This window comes from Nipponia nippon, unplaced genomic scaffold (assembly GCF_047370975.1).
Source record: "Nipponia nippon isolate SJK-2023a ecotype South Korea unplaced genomic scaffold, ASM4737097v1 scaffold_5, whole genome shotgun sequence".
In the NCBI taxonomy this organism is placed as follows: Eukaryota; Metazoa; Chordata; class Aves; order Pelecaniformes; family Threskiornithidae; genus Nipponia; species Nipponia nippon.
Window position 1 is genome coordinate 44,652,737 of NW_028262369.1, and position 22,166 is coordinate 44,674,902.

At 37.3% G+C, this 22,166-nt stretch overlaps 2 protein-coding genes across 9 annotated transcripts in view; one reads left to right on the forward strand and one right to left on the reverse strand.

Annotated features, from left to right (window-relative positions):
• Positions 1-14,900, reverse strand: part of AKNAD1 (AKNA domain containing 1) — a 29,787-nt gene extending 14,887 nt beyond the window's left edge. Inside the window, exons 1-18 of one of the 8 annotated variants that reach the window (XM_087733219.1) lie at positions 13,799-14,900; positions 13,064-13,123; positions 12,582-12,711; positions 12,315-12,466; positions 12,145-12,204; positions 11,525-11,658; positions 11,042-11,177; positions 10,196-10,359; positions 9,653-9,746; positions 9,023-9,126; positions 7,559-7,644; positions 5,897-6,019; positions 5,705-5,815; positions 4,705-4,786; positions 4,117-4,264; positions 3,422-3,490; positions 2,678-2,707; positions 77-92 (exon numbers count right to left, since the gene is read on the reverse strand). In XM_087733219.1, the coding sequence (XP_087589345.1) occupies positions 2,684-2,707; positions 3,422-3,490; positions 4,117-4,264; positions 4,705-4,786; positions 5,705-5,815; positions 5,897-6,019; positions 7,559-7,644; positions 9,023-9,126; positions 9,653-9,746; positions 10,196-10,359; positions 11,042-11,177; positions 11,525-11,658; positions 12,145-12,204; positions 12,315-12,466; positions 12,582-12,711; positions 13,064-13,123; positions 13,799-14,872 (2,751 nt within the window). In that variant the 5' untranslated portion in view covers positions 14,873-14,900 and the 3' untranslated portion in view covers positions 77-92; positions 2,678-2,683. Of the gene's footprint in view, positions 1-74; positions 93-1,659; positions 3,491-4,116; positions 4,265-4,704; positions 4,787-5,704; positions 5,816-5,896; positions 6,020-7,558; positions 7,645-9,022; positions 9,127-9,652; positions 9,747-10,195; positions 10,360-11,041; positions 11,178-11,524; positions 11,659-12,144; positions 12,205-12,314; positions 12,467-12,581; positions 12,712-13,063; positions 13,124-13,798 lie in introns of those variants that run through there. The other 7 variants (XM_087733218.1, XM_087733217.1, XR_015698993.1 and 4 more) reach the window with 7 other exon arrangements.
• GPSM2 (G protein signaling modulator 2) overlaps positions 14,873-22,166 on the forward strand; it is a 32,856-nt gene continuing 25,562 nt past the window's right edge. Inside the window, 1 exon segment of the mRNA XM_009470674.2 lies at positions 14,873-15,148. The gene's annotated coding sequence lies outside the window, so the exon portion shown is untranslated.

Here is a 22,166-nt window from a genome sequence, read left to right on the forward strand (position 1 = left end):
TCAGAAAATTACCTAAGTAATTAAAATTACTAACCTCTTAAAGGGATGTTGTATTGATGTGCCTTGAAATGTTAGTTTGTTGTATGTAGAATCTGAGAGAAATGTCATAATGAAAAAGAATCGATTACTCATGGCTTTTTATTTACATTTTTCCCAACTGTAAGGGTATTAATTTTTTGTTTTGCAGAAAGGTGGTTTTGTTTCTTTTCCTTTAATTTTGCACTCAGGTTAACTAGGAGGTTAAGAGAACACTTTTGCTAGGTAAGTTCATTCTAAGTTAATTAGAAGGTGGAAAATGGTCAAATTCCCCCCCTACATCAGAAGTGAAACTGGTGAACATAATGTAATGATTCTAAAATGTTGCAGGACATGGGGCATCATGAGGATAAGTGGCTGTAGCTTTCAAATGCATCTACATGAGTTAGGCATCTAATGTATGCTGAGTTTATTTTCAATAGGAGTACAGGAACAACACCTTTTTAACTGGTTCATCAAACATCATGTGTATCAAAATTAAAAAAAAAAATTTTTAGCAGAAATATCTATAACGTTTTTCTGAATCCTAGTTTCTAACTATAAACATCAGTAAAAATCCAGAGTAAAAGTACATCTTTAAGGAACGTAGTGTTCAACATTTTCTTGCTAAAGATGCACACTTTGAAATCAGTATTAAACAATTACACTTAAATTATATATAGTCCTCACACTGTGGCAAGAAGAACCCAAGTCAGTGTAAAAGCTGTATGTAGTTGCAATTTTTTTCCTATTTCCAAAGCTTAAAAGCAATAAGTACAGAACAAAACAACTGATATCAAAGTGACCGACTTAAGGACTGAAATAATTGATTTCAGTAGTATATAAAATCCATTGTATTGATGTTTATTTGTTGCACAGAGTTGAAGAAATACGAGCTTGAAATGTTGGATTACTTTTACACATTCACCAGTTAGGCTTTTTCCAAGCTCAAAATTTGATAGCTGATAAATACAAGACTAAGACTTTTGAGTTTTAGAATCCATCACCTCCTTTTTCCAGAAGGCAAAGCCAAACGTTACTATAAAGGTGGATTAATAGAGATGCTTTAAGATAAGAAATCTAACAGCAATATGTAGCCCAGAACAGCTCCTGATTTCTTACAGAAGCTTGTGAAGGAGGGGGCAGGAAATAATTCTTGTAAAGGTGTTTATTTTTTTTCCCAAGGATCTTCTCAGCTACTTCTTTTCTACATCAAGAGTTGTTTTATCAAGATCAAGAATGGGAGAGAGTTGTATCAAGATAAACGTCTCCCCCCCAAACCCTAATATTTTAGAGTACGTGTACAAGGTATATTACAACTTTGAAAGTTCCTGTTTTCACATTATACATCTTAAAATAGATACCTAGTCCATACGTGCGGCCCAGGTTCACATAAGCACAGATGTTGGTCTGATTACCCTAGATAATAAAGATCTATATTTCCAAGCGCAATTTATTTCTTAAGTTGAATCTGGACAAGATTCAGAGATGACTAAGAGGAAAATCAAAGGTATGGAACAATTTCAGTGTCAAGAATGGCTAGAATAGGATCCTTGATCAAGAGGGAAAAAAAGGTGATGGAGGAGTATGTGATGGAGGCTTCAAAAATGTTAGTGTGCAGACTGAAGAAACAGACATGTTACCTTCCTATTCAGTGCGTGAAGTAACACAGGAAACTTCCAGTTGTCAAATTCAAAACAAAAGGACCTGCAGCATCTGAGACATTGTGCAGTAATGACACGCTTTAAATTGTTATATGAGGGGGGAAAAAAACCTCAGCATACGTGAAAGAAAAATCTTCAGTAGGGCTATTAAATATAAAGATATTACTACTGATTTGGAAGGACTCTTGAGCTTTCAGTTTGCTAGAGAATGTTCTGAGGAAATGTCACTACGTGCTTGTCTTACTAAATATGTTCTTTCTTAGGCATTTGGTGTCAGGCCCAGGACAGCAGGTTCAGACAGTGACCCAGGATAAACAAAAGGTCTAGCTGTTCTTGTGGTGTGGAAAGATCTCTATGGAAGAGATTAATCTTTTTTTTTTTATTGGACCTAGGAAGCATACAGTGATTACTTGAACTATTAAGTTCATTTGCAAAGTAATAACAGGGACATTCCAAACATTAATCTAGCACAGGGGTGTGAGCTCTTCACTATACTGTGCTGTTGTCTTAAGCTAAATAAAGCAAAAACATGGATAATAAGCAGAGGCAAATCGAGTTATAAGGATATACAGTAAGAGCCTAAGGGAGAACAGAAAGGTTAATGGTCTTGTTGGCTGTGAAGTGCGGAAGCAGCCCTGAAAAAAGCCACTGACTCAGGCTAGTACATCAGCGGTATGCAGCAGCAAGTTTAGCTATCACTGCTTGTGTAAACAGAGTCTGGATTATCTCTGTATCCATCAACTGATGAAACCACTCAGGTCTGTCTGAAAATGACTGTCCTTTTTAAGCAATGCACTGTCACTTCTAACTTGATTTCCATCAGTCCCTATATACTTTGGAATTGCTTCAGTGAATAGCATCCCTGATAATACAAGGCTGTTAACTGTCTGCTTGCTTTTAATCACTGCAGTTAAATGGATTTCAGAAGGAAAATAATAGATGACTTTTCTTGGCCGACTGTATTTCTACAATATTTTAAAATTTTCCAATCTACTTACCATCAGCTAAAATCTCAAAGCCAGGTGTATCTGACAAGGTAAGGACACCACATTGAAGAAACAGACAATTTAATTGTTAGGAATACAGAGACAACAAATGGTGTTACTCAGTTACTGAGACATGCAAGGAAATATCTTAAAAACAAACAACTCTCAATGTAGGCCATGCTAAAAACAAAATAATTACATACATTAACTATGACTTGGTACGTCAGCATGATGCTTATAAATGTCTCGGGTGCAGAGGCTGTTACCCTGTGGTATGCTTAAGCAGCTGCTGTTAAGGTGTGAGAAGAAAATACATGTAGTAATGACTGAGATGTATTCTTCTATTTGGGGGTGGGGGAAAATCAAAAGTCAAAAAGTTAACTTTACTTGTTTAAGCCAATTTTTATGAGGCTGTGAAGCCAACTTTTATTAAGTAAATGCTTAGAGAATGTAGCTGTATGCAGTAATGGGTTAGCCAACATAAAGATTTTTCAGTAGAATTAGTAATTTGTTTTCCAGTTCTGAGACTGAGTGTAAACGTGACTATCAATATGCTCTGGTTTGGTTTAGTACTGATAGTTACAGAGCAGCTGGCAAAGTCAGCTAGCTGACTTTCCTGTCTTTGTATTTATCATTTTATATTTGCAGAGATACTGACATGTCAGTTTCAACCAGCAAAACAATATAGCATTTGAAACTGGGTAATTAAAGCTGTTTTCTTTTAACTTTAGCTAGGTCTTCTGAAACTGCTCGTACCATTCGTTCTGTAGCTTTCTTCAAACTGTTTGCTGTCTGTATGGCATGATCCAGAGTAGAACTTAAAATCTGTTGGGAATAATAAAATATAGCCTTGTTAATACTGAAGGCAAATGTTTACATAGGTATAGAATAGAAAGTGATGTTTAATGTTAATGTCCTATGAGGCATTTTCACTCTGAATACATGTTGAGAAGTAAAAATTCTGAGTCATGTGATAGACTGCTCCAGGATTCACGTTGGAAGTATCTGTTATTTATTTCTCTGTTTGACTGTGTAATCCTTTGAACTGAGGGATATTTACACCTTTCTAAAGTAGCAGCCTCAGTGTGGTGCATGTTTGTGGTATTGAGAAGGTTTTCTTTTGGTTTTGATAGTAGTTTGTATGGCTAGGGTGACATTCTGTTTCATGTACTGAAACATAATTCTAGAGGTAAGATCCAGTGCTCCTTTTCTGTCTCTTTCACCATTTATACAGGGACTAAGTTGCGTAAAAAGTCTGTAACATACTCATATGAAGTAATATACTAATCTATAAGCTAAAATTCCTTTTTTTTTTAACTCCCTCCTGTCTTATTCTCAAATGGACCAGACATGCTTAGACTAATAATCAACTTGCTGAGAGTGCCATGACATGGGGATGTACTCTTCCTGAGATAGTTGTGTGGCTTTTAATTTTCACTCTAAATTCTTACATTTGCATTGGAATTATTGGCATTTCTGTTTCTGATGTTGATTGCAGATTTGCTTTGGGCAGACTTCTTGCTGGGTAAGTATTGATGTGAAAGGATAATTTTATCATATGTGCTTGAATAGCAGGTTTTGGCAGCCTCAAAATTTTGCCTAAAGATAAGATATATGGAATAAAATACAAACAGTTTTAGTAAGCAAAAGAATTTCTAAACTATGAATTAAATATATACACCTTGATAGCATACTCAGTTGCAAGTTAATTTTACAATGAGTAGAATTTTTCATTTAATTGTAAAACACAGTTTTTTACTTTTTTGTTTTTTACTGCTAAATGTGTCAGCTAAAGAAGTCAGATGTTTACTCTCCATTAAATTAGAAAGATTGAAGAACTACTCTAAGAATTATTTACACTTGGTCTTAGGGTAAATATTTTAATTTCATTAATGAGTAAAATTCTAATATACAGCATGCACTGCAAAAGATAAAACATTCCTCCTGGTTATGATACTGGTGAGTTTTTTTTTTTCTATGCTGAATCTTCAACAATGGCATTTTCTGTTGTATTACATATAGTTATTGCTACAGCTTACCTTTCAGAAAGTCTGTTTACAAGTTCATGTAGCTGTTTATTTTTTTGAGCCTTTTGAGTGGAGAGTCTCTTCTGTGAATAAGCTGGAGTCATTGAGGCCATGTTTAAAACAAAAGCCAAAAAAAGTAATTTTCTGTGTATTTAATATTTTTTATCTATTTAGCATAAATAAAAAAATCAAATAACTATCACTGCTGAATAAAACTTGAATATGTTTAACATTTTTTGTAAATGAGGACAGATTAACCTTTTTGGGTTTGCTGTTGCATTTAGTTCTGTGGCAAATGGTATGCAGATTTATATTGCATTTCGTACAGTGAAAGACTGCAGGGGGAAAGTGTAGAATAATCAGACTGTCATGATCCTAATAATTACATGAATACTACTTTGATGTATAGTTCTACAGTATTTATAGAGAGAAGTAGCTAATTTATACTTTGTTCCCACTGTTGAAAATTTATATTTTTTTGCATGCAATTTCTTCCTACAGTATAGAGAGGAGTCTGAGATAAGTGACTTTAAAAGCTAGACGTTCAACATTTTTTAATTTTTTTTTTTTTTTAGATTAGGCTTTCCTTGACTTTGCTGCATGTCATACAATTTGAGTGTAGAGCTGGAATTTTCTTTAGTACTTGTTTATTCTACATTAGGTAATGGCTAATACTGAAAAAGTTGGCACAGTAATGCCCAATTTTAATATTCTTCCATGTGGCACTGCAAAATGAGATATTCCTGTCATAAATGAAATATGGAAGGGACTCCTTTCATAAAGAACCAGAGAAAGTCAAAGCTATTCTGCATGGGGATTAAACTTGGCCAGGTGTGTAAAAGCTGGATTTGCTGATCTGGCTCTACCAGATCTGTACACATCCACTGTTTAGCTACAGTGCTACTGATTGCTTATACTAAATTAAATTTGGCCTGATATGTGCAGTGGGGCTTTCTGCCCCTTAAAATCTAGCCTGTGATTGGTAATTATTTCAGTAATGCATCATACTTACAGGATGAACCAGAACTTTTATTTCTACATAGGGCACAAGACTGAACAGACTCTTTGTAATTCCTGAGTTTAAATTGATCTCTGCTTCCTCTAGGGCGTCTGCATCTAAGTTCTGAAAAGACATGTTGTTTAGAAAAACAAACACTATAACCAATATTTTTGTGTAATTTTAATATTTTTGCAATCATCATACCTTTTCTCTTTCCGCATAATCTTGTATTGAATGTTTTGTAACTTTCGGTCTCACAGTTCACAAGTTCCTTGCTTTCTGAATTGTTATAAGAATCATAGGCTGAGATGTCTTCTGAATCGCTGCCTAAAAATCCCAAAAATACATTAAAAAGGTCTGAAACATTGTATATTTTGGCCTCTGTACCTAGGTAATTATTTGGCTTTCAGCATCACAATTTCTGAGCCCTTCACTACCATTAACACTACTGCAAATTGAAGAAGTACTTTTTCCTCTGTTTTACAGGTGGGGATTGAACTTTAACAGTTGGCTTTTGTTAAAAGTTTTGAACGGCTCACTGTAAGACTCAAATGTAGATTTTTTTTTTTTTTGGTGGTTGTTGTTTCTAGTCCCAGAACTGTTTTTTTTAAAAAAAAAAAAAAAAAAGCTCTCCATCTCCCTGTCTTTAGGTTCTTGTTTCGAAGGTTAAAATTACTACAAGTTGAAGTGTTACGAAGACAATGCAGCCTAAGAAGAAGGTGACAAGAGAATTTGGGAGGATTTCGTATGGCACTGCTTTAGCTATTGCACAAACCAGTACTAACAATAATGGCCCCAGTGTATTAAAGTGAAAGGATATCACAGAGAAGCCAAAGACAAAAGGTAGACCAAAGGTAAGGATAACTACGTAGTCAGACTTAAAACTGAATGTAGGACAGCTTATGCTATTCTTTTTTAGTTGTTGGATACTAACAGCTCCAGAGTATTCTGCAGTGGAAAGATAAAATTGAGATGCCCCAAGAGAAATAAATGCCAACAGATTCTTACTGAACCTCCAAGAGCTGGAGTCTTGGATGACTTGACAGCTGACTTCACTAGCTCACAGTAGGCTGTGTGGGCTCTAGTTTGGATTCAGTGAAATTACATTATTAGGAGCTGGACTAAGGAAGGAGAATATTTCCAATCTGTGTCAACCCTGAACGGATCAAAGATTTAGGAGAACTTTTTTCCTTTGTTTTTATGCAGAATAAGAAAGTTGAAAAACTAAAAGTGGAAGTACTGATACGAAATGTTTCAGTCACCAAGTTTGGAAATTCCTTCTAGGACATGAAATAAATGCACGTGATAAGGAGAAAAAGCAAAATCAAAGCATTGTGTGCACTCCACTGTTATGCTTTTGAAGATGTTAGTAATATTTGGAAATGTAGTTAAAAAGGTGAATTAGAATTATAGAGTAATTCAGGTTGGATAGGACTTCTGGAGATCATCTGGCCCAATCCCCTCTCAAATCAGGACCAACTTAGATGAAGTTGCTTAGGACCCTGTCCAGTTGAGTTTTGAATATCTCTGAGGATAGAGATGCCACAGCCTCTCTAGGGCAAACCGCTTCAATGTTTGACTAGACTCAGAGTTAAAACTCTTTTGATGATATCTGACTGAAAATCCTGTTTCAGCTTGTCTGTTCTCTCTTGGTCTGTCACCGAGACTTCCACAGTGAATTTGACTTGGTGTCCTCTTTAGTCTCCTTTTTTATCCTTAGTGTCTTGTTCTGTGCTAAGCAGTAACATCTGTTAAAACTACAAAACAATTTTCATGCTGCTGAGACATGACAGGAATGTATTTCTTAACAGGATTCAACAGTAGGTATCAGCACAGTTCTGACCTTTGTATGCCAACACTACTTACTCAGGTTGGTATCTGATAAATCAGTTGGTTTTCTCTGAATGAAGAATGAACATGTTCCAGTTTTCCTTTCCTGGATGTTTGTATTTCTTTGAGCATGAAAACAGAATGATATTTTAATTGTATCTTAATACCTTTATGACAAGCCTCATGAGCATATTATATTAATGTTTGACCGCTTCTTAGTTGAGGAGGAATTGGATTTACTCATAGAAAGAACTCTACCCGTATCAGTTATCTGAAAAGGTGGCAAGTAAAGCTTAAATTAAAAACTAAGCAATTGTGAAATAATGACCCCTTTAGTTAAAGGACACATTCTGACAAAAGGACCCTGACTTACCAGAGCTGTTAAAAATGCTGAAAAGGAGAGGTCTTGATAATCACATCTCTGAATAGCAAAGTAGTATGAAATCCTATGCATTTATATATGTGTTCATATATGTTGCATCAAAATGTTATCAATGGTAAGGATGATACGGTTTTGTAGTACCTTAGCAACTTCGAGCTATTAAGGTTTTAATTTTACTGCCTTTAGATAATTAGAGGAATATTTGAGATGTACCTTCTGATGGAACAAGAACAAAGTTCCTTGTTTGCCGTATTTGACATGTATTTTCAACTTAGGGCATACAGTATCGTGAAATTTATTTGGCAAATTTTCCACCCATTCATGAAAATAATGATCAGAAGATTGAGCTAACTTTCTTTAAATGACAGAGGGGAAAAAAAGTGGAAGCTAGGTGAGTTTTACTCAATAAATATTAACATCTACTCTGTAAAATAATCTGCGAGTGTTATTTAGATGAATATTATTGTGTTCTATACTGCATGTATTATTAGATCTAGCTTTGGATAGAGATTTAATTTTCCAAAATTTCAAACTCCAAAATAACCCGTGTAGAATGATTTTATCATGCTGACATTTCTGTAAATGAAACTTTACAGATTGACCCTTACACGTGAAATACATGCAGATGTATCAATATGCTCTCCTTCCAGGCCTACCAGATTAGTTCATGACAATGATAATTCCAAATATTTTTCATTGCTGAGCACTTTGCAATCATCCCAATTCAGGATGCTGACATGCACTGCTGAATAGAGAACAAAGACAAAGCCTCTTCTCGTAATACACTATTAAAATAACTCTGTGCCATTTAAGCATCATAAACCTTATACTAGTTCACAGAGATGGGCTACTTTGTAATATGAATACAATCCTCTCTTTAATAAAATTGATGGGAGTTTTGCCATTTCTCTGGTCATCTGGTGTATCACATACCTTATGCGATTAACTGGTGATAAACTTGAAAACAGGTTATCCTCTCATTTATATGTATTAAAGAAATTTTTCTGTGTTTCATGCAGAGTCCACTATAGAGACACATCAGTGCACGTGCATGTTACCTGTTCACTTAGCTGTAGAAAACCACGTCTATGACTAGCCAAAATACATAATACACTTACCCTTTCATACTTTCTTCATCATCATCAAGTTTTTGACTTAATGTACCCTGACTATGAGATGCAAGATGTTCAGCAGCATATTTCTCCTCAGGTGAAAGGAATCTCTGTTGCACCCAAAAGGCAAAACAAATTTATATATGATGGTTTATATTACTGTGTATCCGTAACTGTATTACATATCAAACAGGATAGCGTAAACAGTGGCATCATTTGCATATCACTTCTATATTGCTTTTAGTTGCCATCAACTCTAAAATTTATCTATTTACAATTCTAACGGTAGAGCAGACTGGACAAAATACGAGCAATTTTTCATCTGTGAAGTTGGAATTCAAGACAGGTTTTCATGTTGCTTTGAGAAGGATTAGTATATATGAATTAATTTCTCTCAATGCCTTAAAATTAAGTGTTTTTGTAGGCAAGCAGTTCCTTGTAGGCTTTTGCTGTCTGAACAAATAATGAAGGCAGGCTAGTAAACACAGTTAAGCCTTTAATGAGAGAAGCAAACTTTTTATGCTGTCCATCATGCTGTGCAAAAGCTGAAAAGAAAAATGTTGTGTGGCCCCAAAACTGAGTAAGACAATCTAAGTTTAAAAAAAAAAAAAGTGAGTATGGAAACAGATCTCGTACCATTACGTTGGAAGAATGCTTCTTTGCTAGCAGACCTCCTTTTCCCAGAGGCTCTGTTTCTCTTCTGGAAGTTGATGCAGCTCTCTTTTGTAACCTTAATTGGTTAAGGGGTAAACCATTTATTTTATTTTTCTAACCTCATTGAGAGTATTAACACCTATGAAATGCTCCCCAGGAGAGCAGAGATGGTATCTAGAATTGTTTCACAAGGTTTTGATGGCTAATTAAGTAAATACTTGCATCCCTCCCTTGTTTAATTAAAAATACCACACAAATATGGGCAAATAATTTTTTACTGGCAGCGTACTTTCACTAGTCATTCACATCCTGAATTTGTGTGGTTGCAATGAATTTTATACAGAGGTATGATTTAACTCCTAGTGAAACTGATGGTAGTGTTTTGGTTTCAGGAAATTACTTAGAGGTCTGTAAGACCCAGAAAGGTCAGAATGCCAGGCTGGAAGGAATTCTTGGGTATGTAGTTATAGCATTCTATAAAAGTATTCTATAAACTTCAATAGCTGTTTCAAAGTTTTCACTTACGTGTGAAGACAAAGATTGCACTTATTGCCTTCTAAAGAAAATTGATTTGTCTGTGGGATTACATCAGTTGTCTGACTTTTTTCTCCCTCATTGTTCTTGTGAAGAAATGCAGTTTCGATACCTCTTCTTTCTGGAGGATCAGCAATGCTTGAAACTACTGAGCTCTGTACAAAATAACCATAGCATAGATAGATGTAGTATGTGGTCACTGCATTGCAAGTACATGACTTCTACCAGCCAGCATTTTCTAAGTGTCTCTAACTTGGGATTCAGAGAAGAATGTTTTCTAAAACATTGACTATGAAAGCATTTGGTGATACTTATCTGTAGATTTGTAGAAGGCTGTAAGATTTTTTTTGTGTGCATTTAAGATCCAGGACAAAATATTACCATATTTAGCAGTAAACTCAATTTTCTATAACACAATGATGTTTGGTCTTCTAGTAATTCTGCAGTTTAAGAATCTTGGACAAACCAAGTAATAGTTCTTCTAGCTAAAGGATAGTGATTAATTCCCCAAAACAAAGACAGCTTTGTAAAAGTTAAAGTAGCTGCTCATATTTTCTTACTCTGAAATAAATGCTTTTGAAGCTGGGATTAAGAATATTCAGAGTAGCTGTGTGTTTACACTTAGGTTTCTGTTCTAATTAATGAAATATTATGAAGTTAATATTTCATGGAAAAAAAAAACACAAAACATTTTCTTTGAAATAACATGCCATCTGAAAGAGTCATGCTGTTATAAGAGGAAAACATACAATAGTACAACCACACTGAGGTTCTTGAGACTGGCATCAGTAAAACAGCATAGTTGTAGTCTTTAAATAATAAAACTCATTGAGTTACCTCACAAAGAGAATATGATGAATGGGCAGATTCATAGGAAGTAAGCAAAGAAGAAAAGCTGCATTTGCTGTCATCGGTTTGTTCTTGGATGTCTTCAAGCAGCATGCCAAGTCTAAATATTTCCCCTTCCACCTTTCTAAACCCAATTGCAATACACAGTTAGTGAAACCTCTAGAAACTGATACTTTATTTCTTACTATGATAACCATATTGGGCATTGCAGTGCACTTCCCATAGGAAAAAAAAAAAAATAATGGAATTCACTGAGTCCATTTTAAGTACTTGAATTAATCCATTAGATATCCTAATTATAACTAGGGTATGTAAAGCCCAAGATGAATTTCGGCCAAATAACTTTTAGGTTACCACATATAACATCAAGATAATGTTTTCCCTTCAGAAAAATTCTAATGGATAAATGAAGTAATGGTTGTAAGACACTCAAAATATGGAAAACATACTGATGTACTACTAAATTCTAACCTTTCAGGATCAAACTCTCCAACGTTGATAGACTTGTCCTTGTAGTTCTGCAGCTGTAAATTACGGTGCTCTTCTCTAGCTGTTAAGTAATTCCTTTCCAAGGCATCAAGGTATCTTTTCAATTGATTTAATGCCTTTACCAATAAGAAATAATTCAATAGCAAATGTCATTATGATACAGCAAGCCATAGTGATAGCTACTTATGCTGGGTAAGCCAGATGCTATTTGCAGTGATGTTGGTAAGAATTTTGGTACTCCTTGGAACTGGAACAGGACTGCATCTTGTATGTCCACCTAGTACTCTGTGCTGCTCTATTACGTACAAGTAAAATATTAAACCATGACTTCTGAACTGATACCCTACATGTCAAAATTCATAACTTATATGGCAACTTAAGACCTTTCACTAATACTTTTGAGTTGTAATCCTTAAAGCAGATTTAAGAATTCAGCCACCTACAGAAACCTTCATTTTTGCCTCTTAAACTCATAATGTCTGAGATTAAGAAAAATAGTATTTTTAAATGTCTGTCTGAGGAAAACATGGAGTATCTTGCCAGAAAATTGTGAGTCTACAGCCATTTAAAGTGCATGTCAGATAATACATAAATTAGTTTACCAGATAGTTGTCTTGTAAAAGGAATGCCTCTTGGGTCATGTGCTTAGAGAAGTCTTCCACCTTCAAGACAAAATATTAGACTTATATTTGTTTTTAAAATCCCAAATAAGCCAAATGAATATAGAATTTGAGCATCAGTGCAAAGTATATATTGAAACAGAGCTCTTTACTTTCTTTATCAGTTGATCTGTCTGATCCTTTAGTATTTGAGACATCTTTTCTCCTAGTGTTAGTTCTGGCAGTAAATTAGAAGGATTTAGACAGTGTGCTTCTGCTGTACCGGCTGCTGGTAATGCTGATGCTGCTGTTCCACACTGTAATCCTACATAATACAAGATAAGATCAATCAATTGGAATTTCTGCCCAAAATGTCTGCCCAAAAGTGCTATCAAATGACATAAAATAGTAATTTGCATAGTTACTGTAATTTTATTTACTTGCTTTAGACAAACCACATGTAGATTGTATAGGGATAGGAGCACATAATGTAAAGACTTCAGAGGATGTCCCAGTGTCTCCTGAGTAAATGGCAATGCTGGCATTTGGAAAATCTGACTGAGGAAGTATCTGTTAAAATGAGAACTTTGGTTATAGAAACAATGTACAGAACACTTGTGGACATAAACAAAAAATTTAGAAATAACTCAAAATACATAGGAGAAGTTATTAATATTAATGAAATGTTTATTATAACAATACCATATAATTTTCTCTGTTTATAGTTTGATATATGTATAGTATCTCATTGTATAAGTACTTAAATATTTCAGCTCTATATTGTGAAAATCTGAAGAGGATTTGTATAAATGGGAAGTACAATATGAAGGTGACAAAATTAGGTTTTGGGAATGTTCATAGTCCTAGAGATACAGAAGAATGAATTTAAAAAAAAAAAAAAAATCCATTTTGAGATATTTACCTTAGGATTCAATCTCAGATGGTCAGTGTGATTCTGGGTGTCAGCATGCTGTGTCAGCATCTTGTTTGCAGCCAGGAAATAATAGGGAAAACTATTAAAACTTAGTACATCTCGCACGATTTACTAAGATGTAAATCTAGGAATGGACTTGTATATAGCTCTGTGAGTGACCTCCATGGCAGGGCACGAAACTGAGAAGTTATTACCTAATTACTAACAAACTTTGAAAGAAATTTACTTCAGTAAGAGAAATACTGTTGTCAAACAAATCCTTTAAAAACAATTGACTTGTCAATAAATACCAGTATAAATAGTTGAAGAATGTTAAGATGTGAAAAAAGGCAAAGATACCTTTAACATAAACACAGGCATAGTATAAAAATATACGTTTAAGAAAAACTTTCAATTTAAAGTACTTGTGGTTAATTTGGACATTTACATATAATACTAGAAATAACAATTTATAGTGAATTTCCTAATGATTTGATAGGATGCTTTATAATTGGAAATAATACTCCAGAGCATCATTAAATATTTGGTAATGTAAGTTCCATATAAACTCAGTCCCACAAAATTTTATTTGTGAAAGCAATTGTTGACTAAAGTGATGCTCACTGATAGCTACAGACTGCCTGCATGAAATAGTCATGTTAGATTTTACTGGATGCATAATATCTTCTTATGGTAAACCACTCCTTACCAAGTATTAAGAATTTCTTAAAGCATCGTGATTACCTCTAGCTGTTGCAACAGTTCTGGAATGCTCGTTTCTTCTCGATTCTCTACCTCAGCAGAATAGAAGTGGTTCTTATCTTTTAGAGTGTTGTTCACAATTACTGATTCACTTAGCAAAACAGGGAAGGATTTTGTAGGAACTGAGTTAATATCATCACTTCTTTTTGGTACTTTAACTTCTGAAGCGACTTCGGAGAAGTCGGGAAGGCAACGGTGAGCTTGACCTTGGCCATATTTGAGCTCGTGAGGTGAAACGGTTTTCTTAAACAGGGTGCTCTCTTCTTTCATGTTTTGAAAGATGTGTGTATCTTCATTCTCATTCATCAGTTGTGAACTTTCTTGTCTGCACCCACACTTATCAGTAGAAGAAATGGGTTTCTTTGAAACACATCGATTTCCATTTAGCAAATTTTGATTTTTATCACTGGTGTTCACTTCCTCGTGCTTTTCTAAGTGATACTCTTCAAAGTTCGTTGCCCGTTGTTCATGTGCTAAAGGGCCTTTGTGTTCTGAAGGCTCAGGTTTGTTCACAGCGTCATCGATACTTTCAGTAAAGGATGTCTCCGGTATTGTCTCGCATTCAATTAACTGGCACGTGCTTATTAACTCTCCCTTAGAAAAACGATGCAAAAGGACATCGGACACTTTTGAGTTAATTAGATGTTCTTTGCTATCTAGTTTGCTAAAACTGCCAACAGGTAATTCCTTCTTAAAGGAAGCTTCACTTCCAGGCGTTTCAACTGAAATTCCCATTGTTCCTATGGCATCTCTATGGTGACTGGAGAATTCTTCAGGCCGTGGATGAGTTTCATAATTTGCTGTTGCTTTTATGTTTTTGTTGTCTTCAGAACAGACGAAGTTTAAAATACCAGAACCACCTTTTGTACAAGCACAGTCATTCAAATTATCTGAATTATTATTGTATTTACAGGTTATTCCTACATCTCCATCATAAGGTAAGTCATCTTGTTCCTCATCAGTTGCATCGGTGATACAGCCTAATTCATCTGAAAATGAACTATTCATTTGGGTTTTCATCCACCCTGATGGTTTGCACTTTTTTGTAGTCTCCATATTCAGTTTATGAATGCCATTCCTTCTCCTGTTTTGGATACAGCTTTTGTTATTGCATGGATCAAAATCCGTAATGTATGAGTAATAGTTACTTTATACTTAAATACAGTTAAGAATAAGATCTACTTCTATCTTGTACCTACTGTAGGTACATCCCCCCGGCATGGATGTCATCGTCTGGCATTTACACTAGTGTCAGTCTGGATGAACTACTGGAGGAAATAGAGACACAAATGACAAAAGCACTGGGAAAAGCAGAACTGAGCTTAGTGCCAGGTAACTGCCCTTGCTTGTTATTCCCTCTGTAGTATTATAGACAGAAAAACTTGGTAACGGAGCCAACAGTAGTACTAGAATTCAACCTCAGTTAAAAAAAAGAAAAAGTAAATTACAAGTTCTCACACTCTACATCACCACCATCACGTGTTTCTTCGGCTTCTGCACCAGAGAAAAATCACCAAACTTCTTTCAATTTCTTTCTCGCCCCATTTCATCGGATATAAAATGCAATGAATTCATGTGCTATTGAAGTAAGGTACAGCCTTGTCGGCTTCATAAAACAGGTTCTTTCCCCGTATCTGTAGCCGCTATAAGCAAGAAGCACACTTACGGCGCCCGAGCCCCCGCAGCAGCAGCGGCGGCAGCAGCGTCGCTGTCCCGCTGCGCCGCGCCTTCTCTCTCGGAGACGAAGCTGCGCTGCGCGGAGGGCCCGCGGCGGCCGCTTTGGTTACAGCTGGCTTCCGCCGCGGCGGGTTGGGGTCAGCTGTCCGTACCCTCCGGTTAAAACGCCAGCAGCCGCGGGGGAGGGGTCGGGGCGCTGCCGCCGTGTCCGCGCCCACACGGGTAACCCGAGCCCTGCCCTCGGGCGGGGGGGGGGGGGGCGGGGGAGCGGCAGGGCCGGCACGCAGGTGCCGCGGCGGCGGCGCTGCCCCCGCCCCGCCCCTCGCCTCGGAGGGGAGCCCGCCCCTCCCCCCGCATTGGTCCGTACGAACGACGCGGCCTTCCGGCGGCGGGGCGGAGCGCGCGCAGACGGCTGCGGCCGGCGGGGGAGAGCCGTTGGCCGCCCCGCCTGCGGGGGCGGGCGCGCGGGGATTGGCGGGTTCGAAGAGCGGCTGCGCGTGGGCGGGTGCCGCCCCGCGCTCCCCGCGGCGGCGATCCCTCTGGGGACGACTGCGGCGGCCCCGCGGCCGCGCCGGCACCCAGGTGAGGCGGGGCGCCGGGAGGACCGGTCGCTCGCCGCGAAGCCGGCGGCGGCTGGCGCGGGGGTCGCGTCGTGGGCGCAGCGGTGAGCGCTGGATGCCAGGAAGGGGGGGGCTTTGCGGCGGGCAGCCGCCGTGCCGCGCGGGGCCGCCTGGCACGGGTGGGACCGCCGGGTCCCGCCGCCGCCGCCGGTCAGCACCTGCTCCCGCGCCGCCGTCGGGCGGCTCCGAGCGCGGCTGCGGCGGCAGCGCCAGCCCCTCCGGTCCCCGCTTCGCAAGGCTGCCGCGGCCTTTATCGCCGAGCGGCTTCTGAGCGGCCTGAGGTGTTGGCGGACAAACTTACCGTGCAGTCAGCCTGGGAGGGCTGCTGCCCGGCGTCGTGGCTTGCAGTGACGCCCTCCTGGCAGTCGTCGACTTCACTTCTTTGGAAGCAAAAGCCAGACGTGCTTATCAAACCAGCCTTTACCGATTGAAGGATCACCCGTGTTTCTCTAAAGCGAGCTAGTAGTAAAAACACATCACATCAGATCCCTTTAATCTGTTGTGTTGTGCTTAACAAGATAGATAAGGGTGATAAGTAGGAAATGAAATTTTAAGGGGAGGAATGAAACAGGCTATTAATAGAACAGGAAAAAAAGGACCTGCAAACATACTGTGAAGAGTGGAGTGTACAGGGAACAAGCTCTAAACTCTTCAAGAATTTGAGCTAGAAATGTTACGGTGTATCTAAACTAAATTATGCCAAACCTAATTTTATTTATCCACTAGACTGTAGGCTTTGTTGGTCTAGTTCCTCCCCTTCTGCTTATTCAGTTTTTGAACAGAGAGGCGTAGTTATTCAGGAATTCTTCATCCTTTTATTGACCTGATCGCAAAGACACAAATTGTACCCCACCTTGAAGTTGTGGCCTTCCTTCTGCTTTAGAAGGGTTTTCAGCCTAACGTGCTGTTCCTGTTCGATTCTTGCCAGCAGGCTGCAGGGCGCGTGCATCCTGGGTTGCCATGGAGAGCTGCGCAACCATCTCGGAATTCAGAAGAACATGCTGAGTCTTGCATCTCAAAAAGATCAGCTAAGAGATTCCAGTCCATCCTTAAATTGTGTCTGAAAACTTCATGCCCTTTGTCTAAGTAATAATACTATTAGAGCTGAAAAAGTCAGCAAAAAGGTCATCCGCACAATGCAATCCCTCTAAATTCTAAAATATAAAATTATAAATATATTTTTATTGTGTGTTTAAACTAATTTGTAGGCCTGTACCAGTGTTCCTTCTTACTAGTTCCGTTAATGGTTATCTAGACTTCTGAATGGAGGTTATGCATCCCTCTTTGGAGGGAAGGACTTTATACTTTCAGTTACTTCCGTATAAAGCTGAGACAAAACTTACCTGAAACTTAAGACAGCATTATCGGACTAGAAGAAACCTACGTGGGTTTTGTCTGTTGCTTTATTTAAAATGCTGTTATTGAAATGCTGTTATAACTCTTTCAGGCAGCTTAGAGCTACTTAGGATTGTACATTGCTGCTACCCTTGCTGGCGAGTTACTTCAGAACTTGATGATTACGTCCAAGTAATTTTTGAAAAGGTATTGATAGACATCTTATTGTTTTGTTCTTGTGCTCTCATTGTTACTTGGCTTAAACTGTTGATTTTTTTTCTTTTCTTTTTATCTGAGGTATTTGGAGACAACAATTCTTTCTTCTCTTAGACTTTCTTTTGGTAGTCAGCAAGCCAGTCTCTTCTAGTATGAATGTTGAGTGAAAGCACTACAAAAAGATAGAAAACTTGTTTATTTTGGCATGTTGCAGAGGAGAACAACACAATTTAGAAAATTAGCCTTACCTTACGTGTAAGAATTAAGAATTTAAGAATTTACTGTTTCTGGTGTCAATTCTCAGCCTTTTCTTGTCAACAAATGGCAGCAGACCAATTTTCTAAACTAGTGTTTTTCACGTCCCCATGCGCAATATGATTTGGAGAGCAGCTTGGCTCTCCATTAGTTAGGAAGGAAAAGTTTTATTAAGAAATGAATGGTTTTTTCTAAAAATAAATGCTATCTGTCTGTAGTTTTAACTGTTGAACGTGTGGGAAATTTTTCTTGTTTTACGCAGTGTATCTGGAGTCTTCTGTTTTGCTTAAAACAGGGTCATTTTAGTTTCTCCTAGTTTTCTACTTTTTTAATTTAATAGCAAAGATATTTGTACTTTCCTCTTTTTGTCATTCCTCTTTTTGTCGTTCACTTTTTTGTAGCAGTTGTGCAGTCAGTTTCACTTTCCACAACTTAGTCATTCCTGCCCAGATCTGGTAACTATGGTCTTGGTTTTAGTAGTCTTTAAGGTTAACATCTTCATGAAATTGTTTATGTTTGAGGAGTAAGTATTGATCTTATGACTTTCTGAAAGATTAACCTGTTATTGCTGTTACTATTCCTGTGAATGAAATAATAGGGAGATACTAAATGAAGGAAAAAAACCCTTGACTTTTATTTAGGTGTTTAATAGCAAGTCAGCTATAGAAATGATGATATGAAAAAACAGGTATTATTTTGTGGAAGACCAACATTAGGAATGTAAAATACAGGAAAAACAGAAGTGGAAAAACTAGTAAGAGATGGTCTGAAACTTACGTTGTATTGAACAGCTGATTAATGTCAAGCTGCCTCTTGGGACTCAAATTTGGCAGTGTTTGAAGAATGTGGTTCTTGTTCATATAATAAAACTTTTGTGTTTTATAAACCTTTTACTAATGGGAAGGAAATACTTTCATGCAGCTGAGTTACAGGGAATATAAACCATAAATGATCTACAAAGAAGCCTCTCTAAATCTTTTTATTTCTTTACTATTTCTGTTTACTACATTTTTTTTTCCTACCATTGTCTTGCTGGTATACTATTAGGAATTTTGTTCCTTACATGCAACACTTTGGAGCCCGTACCTTAGGTAGCGATCATTGGTTTGTTAGAGGGCAGGATACGCTATTGTGACCGATCGTATTTGTATGATAATGCGTATATATAGTGGATAAATTTGTTGGCAATGGGGGCAAAATGGAATCCAGTTCAGTATTCACCACACAGACTGAAAAAAATGCATTGACTAGCTTTTGAATAGATTTGCATCTGCATCCCAAATGTTAGAATAAATATGCAAAACAATTTACAACTTGGCACCTCAACAAATATTGTTTTCCTTAAATCTACATAGGTAATGTGCCATAAATAAATTTTACCTGTGTCTATAGGAAGCAAACAATAAGAAAAAACAACGCGTGTTCTTCTCACTGTAGGAGTGTTCATCCTGCACTTTTTCAGTTTTTACAGGTCGTAGCCCTATGTTGTTCAGGTATAGACTCATAATAGAGAAGACAGTTAATACTTGCTGTTAATACTTGGGAATTGAGAGGCACAGGTGATGCACCAAGCAATGCTGCTAGCATTAAACTACCACGGATCATTTTGGTTGTGGAATACAGGTTCTATGAGAGCTACATCTGCTCCTTGCAGGATAAAAACTTGCTGGAGTGGTGATGAGTTCTTTGTGCTGAATACCTGCTTAATCTCTGAATGAGCATCACAGTGTGAAACAGGAAATTTGAAATAGTAGCTACATTGCTTCACTTCAATCGCTCTGGTGTTTTACTGCCAGTGATTCTAAGGGTTTTTAAGTTTTTTTTTTTAATTTATGGAATCTTAAGATTCATTTTCCCCTTTCTCTGCAAGATGCTTGTGCAATCTGTCTGTCTTCCTTCTTTTACTTACCTGAATCTCTTTTTAAGAGATGTTACAGGCCAAGAAGGAGCTGAGCTAAGTGGAACATTTTATTGGAGAGATCTGTGATCAACTTGCTCTATCAGCTTAAGTGTCAATAGTCAACATTTTGTGCTGAACTTTTTCCCATCTGGTGTTCTTTTGTATCGTATAACATGCTCCATTTCCCAAACTGAAGGTACTTAAGTAAATGTCTTGTTGGCTGGGATGCCTGCGATCTAGTATGTGCTAATTTTCATGATGAGATTGCCCCTAATAAGCAGAAGGAGCAGTGTTCAAATTCACGTTCAGAACTTGGTAACAAAGCTCTTAATGATTTTGTGGTAATATGATTTCAACTTATGCGAAGAATGAAAGGATCACAAGTTATTACTTTGTTGTGAACTGTCATTGAAGTCTATTGTGGTATTTAAGCACTTTAAAATTGCAAATCTCGTCTCCAGTTGTGGGGTGCTTGGAGAGAAGGCAGCACAATATTTATTTTCAATCTATGAATGACAATATGCAAAAACGTGGAACTTGTTCTGATAAAAAAAAATAAATGAAGGAATCCTAATACCTAGATGTATCAAATATATGAAAATTTATCAGCTGCTCTGACTTTGCTCTTTTTATAAGGCAAAGAGAGGACGTTATTCTGCTATTTTCTTCTATCTGAAATCTTAATCTTGCTGCATTTAGAATTAGTTTTCAGTTGCCTGATTAGTTTTATTATGGGGATATTAGTTATATTCTGCTGGCACTTCATGTTCTCTCCCTTTCTTATTTTTGTCATAGTGTGGGATTGCCTTGCTTCAGGATTTAAATAGATGGCTTACATAAACTATCTTCAGGAATATCCTTATAATAAAAATGTTTGTGGTTACTTGTGTTAGCTACACCCAGTTCGTTAACTTGCACACTAAACAGTAATTATGTACATTAAGTAGCAAGCTGATTTCCAGGTAAATACTGATTCTCTTAGAAAAAGGATGTTCTATTCTGGAAAGATACTCTGTGCTAGAGGCACTGAGAGGTCCACCTTTGCACCACTGAACACTGATACTTAATACACTCAGATATCAGTCTAACATGTGCATTTGTTGCTTCTTTGTGTTACTCTGCATCGTGGAATTATGTGTGCTAGCTGTTTGTTCTTGTCTACAACACATTCTAAGACTGTAAGTCACTATATGGCCTGTATCATTGCCAGATGCCTTAAATATTTCTATTTACAAACCTATACTACACCTTTACTATGCCTAATAGGGCACCTTTGCATTTACTAAAGTTAATAGAGTTGGCCTAGAACTATGACAGTACTCCAGGTATACTAGCAATGAGGATGTATGGTTTTTTGTCACTTAGGTATTGCATCATTCTCCCAAGTTTCTGGCATCTCTTTCTGCTCTTAATTACGCCATTTTAAGGATTGTATTTACATTTCAATCTGATTGCTGGGTGAAAGTAGGGTATTTAGTGTGAGTAGAGATACCAGATTCTGGCCAGAAATTTCAATGTTCCTTAACTGAAAGTTTAAATTTTTCTTTAGTTTTTGGTATGATATAAATTTCTCTTGTTGCATAGTGTATATGCAGTTTTTATCTACTGCTTGGGTATTTCGTATAAAAGGAAAAGAAAATAAACCTTAAGAATGCAGTCAAGCTGCTTTCTGACTCAGAGAAGGAAGATGCTTCTGGATTCAGTTATCATGGTTGTTTGGAATAGGTTTTTTTTATGATCTGGCAGAAATAACTCATGTCATTAAGACTGCTTGTGTTTTAACATTGGTAATTGTGAGTAATATTGAAAATAATGCTAGGCAATGCTTACTTGTTAAAGGAGGCGTTTGTACAACCCTTTAACAACAGAAGGGAAAAACGAACAAAAAGGATATACCGAGTTTTAAAGGCTTGCCAAGTTGCAGACTTTTAGCATTACTTAAAGCCCCAAATACTCTATTAAACTAGGTACTCCACAAACTCCACCAAAAAAAAGGAAAAAAACCTCCTCCTAATCTACAGAATAAGTGGAAAATACATACAGGTAGTGCTAGAGAGCATGTAGAAATGCTCCTAGATTTTTGTTTGCCTTTAACAGAATGTTGTATAAGCCAGGGCATCTAGCCTGCTGTGTCAAAAAGAGAGGTGAGTGGAGTGAGAATCAAGAGAATCAATTAGCCTACGTGAAAGGGCACAGAGGAAACGAACCTTCTCTTACCTGTATTTAGAAGCCACCATGCAGCAAGGTCAATTGGGTTTAGGTAACCAAAGAAATAAAGGAAACCACAAAGAAACAATGTTTTTAGAAATAGGGTGATAAATCAAATATCTCTACTGTTACCATGTCT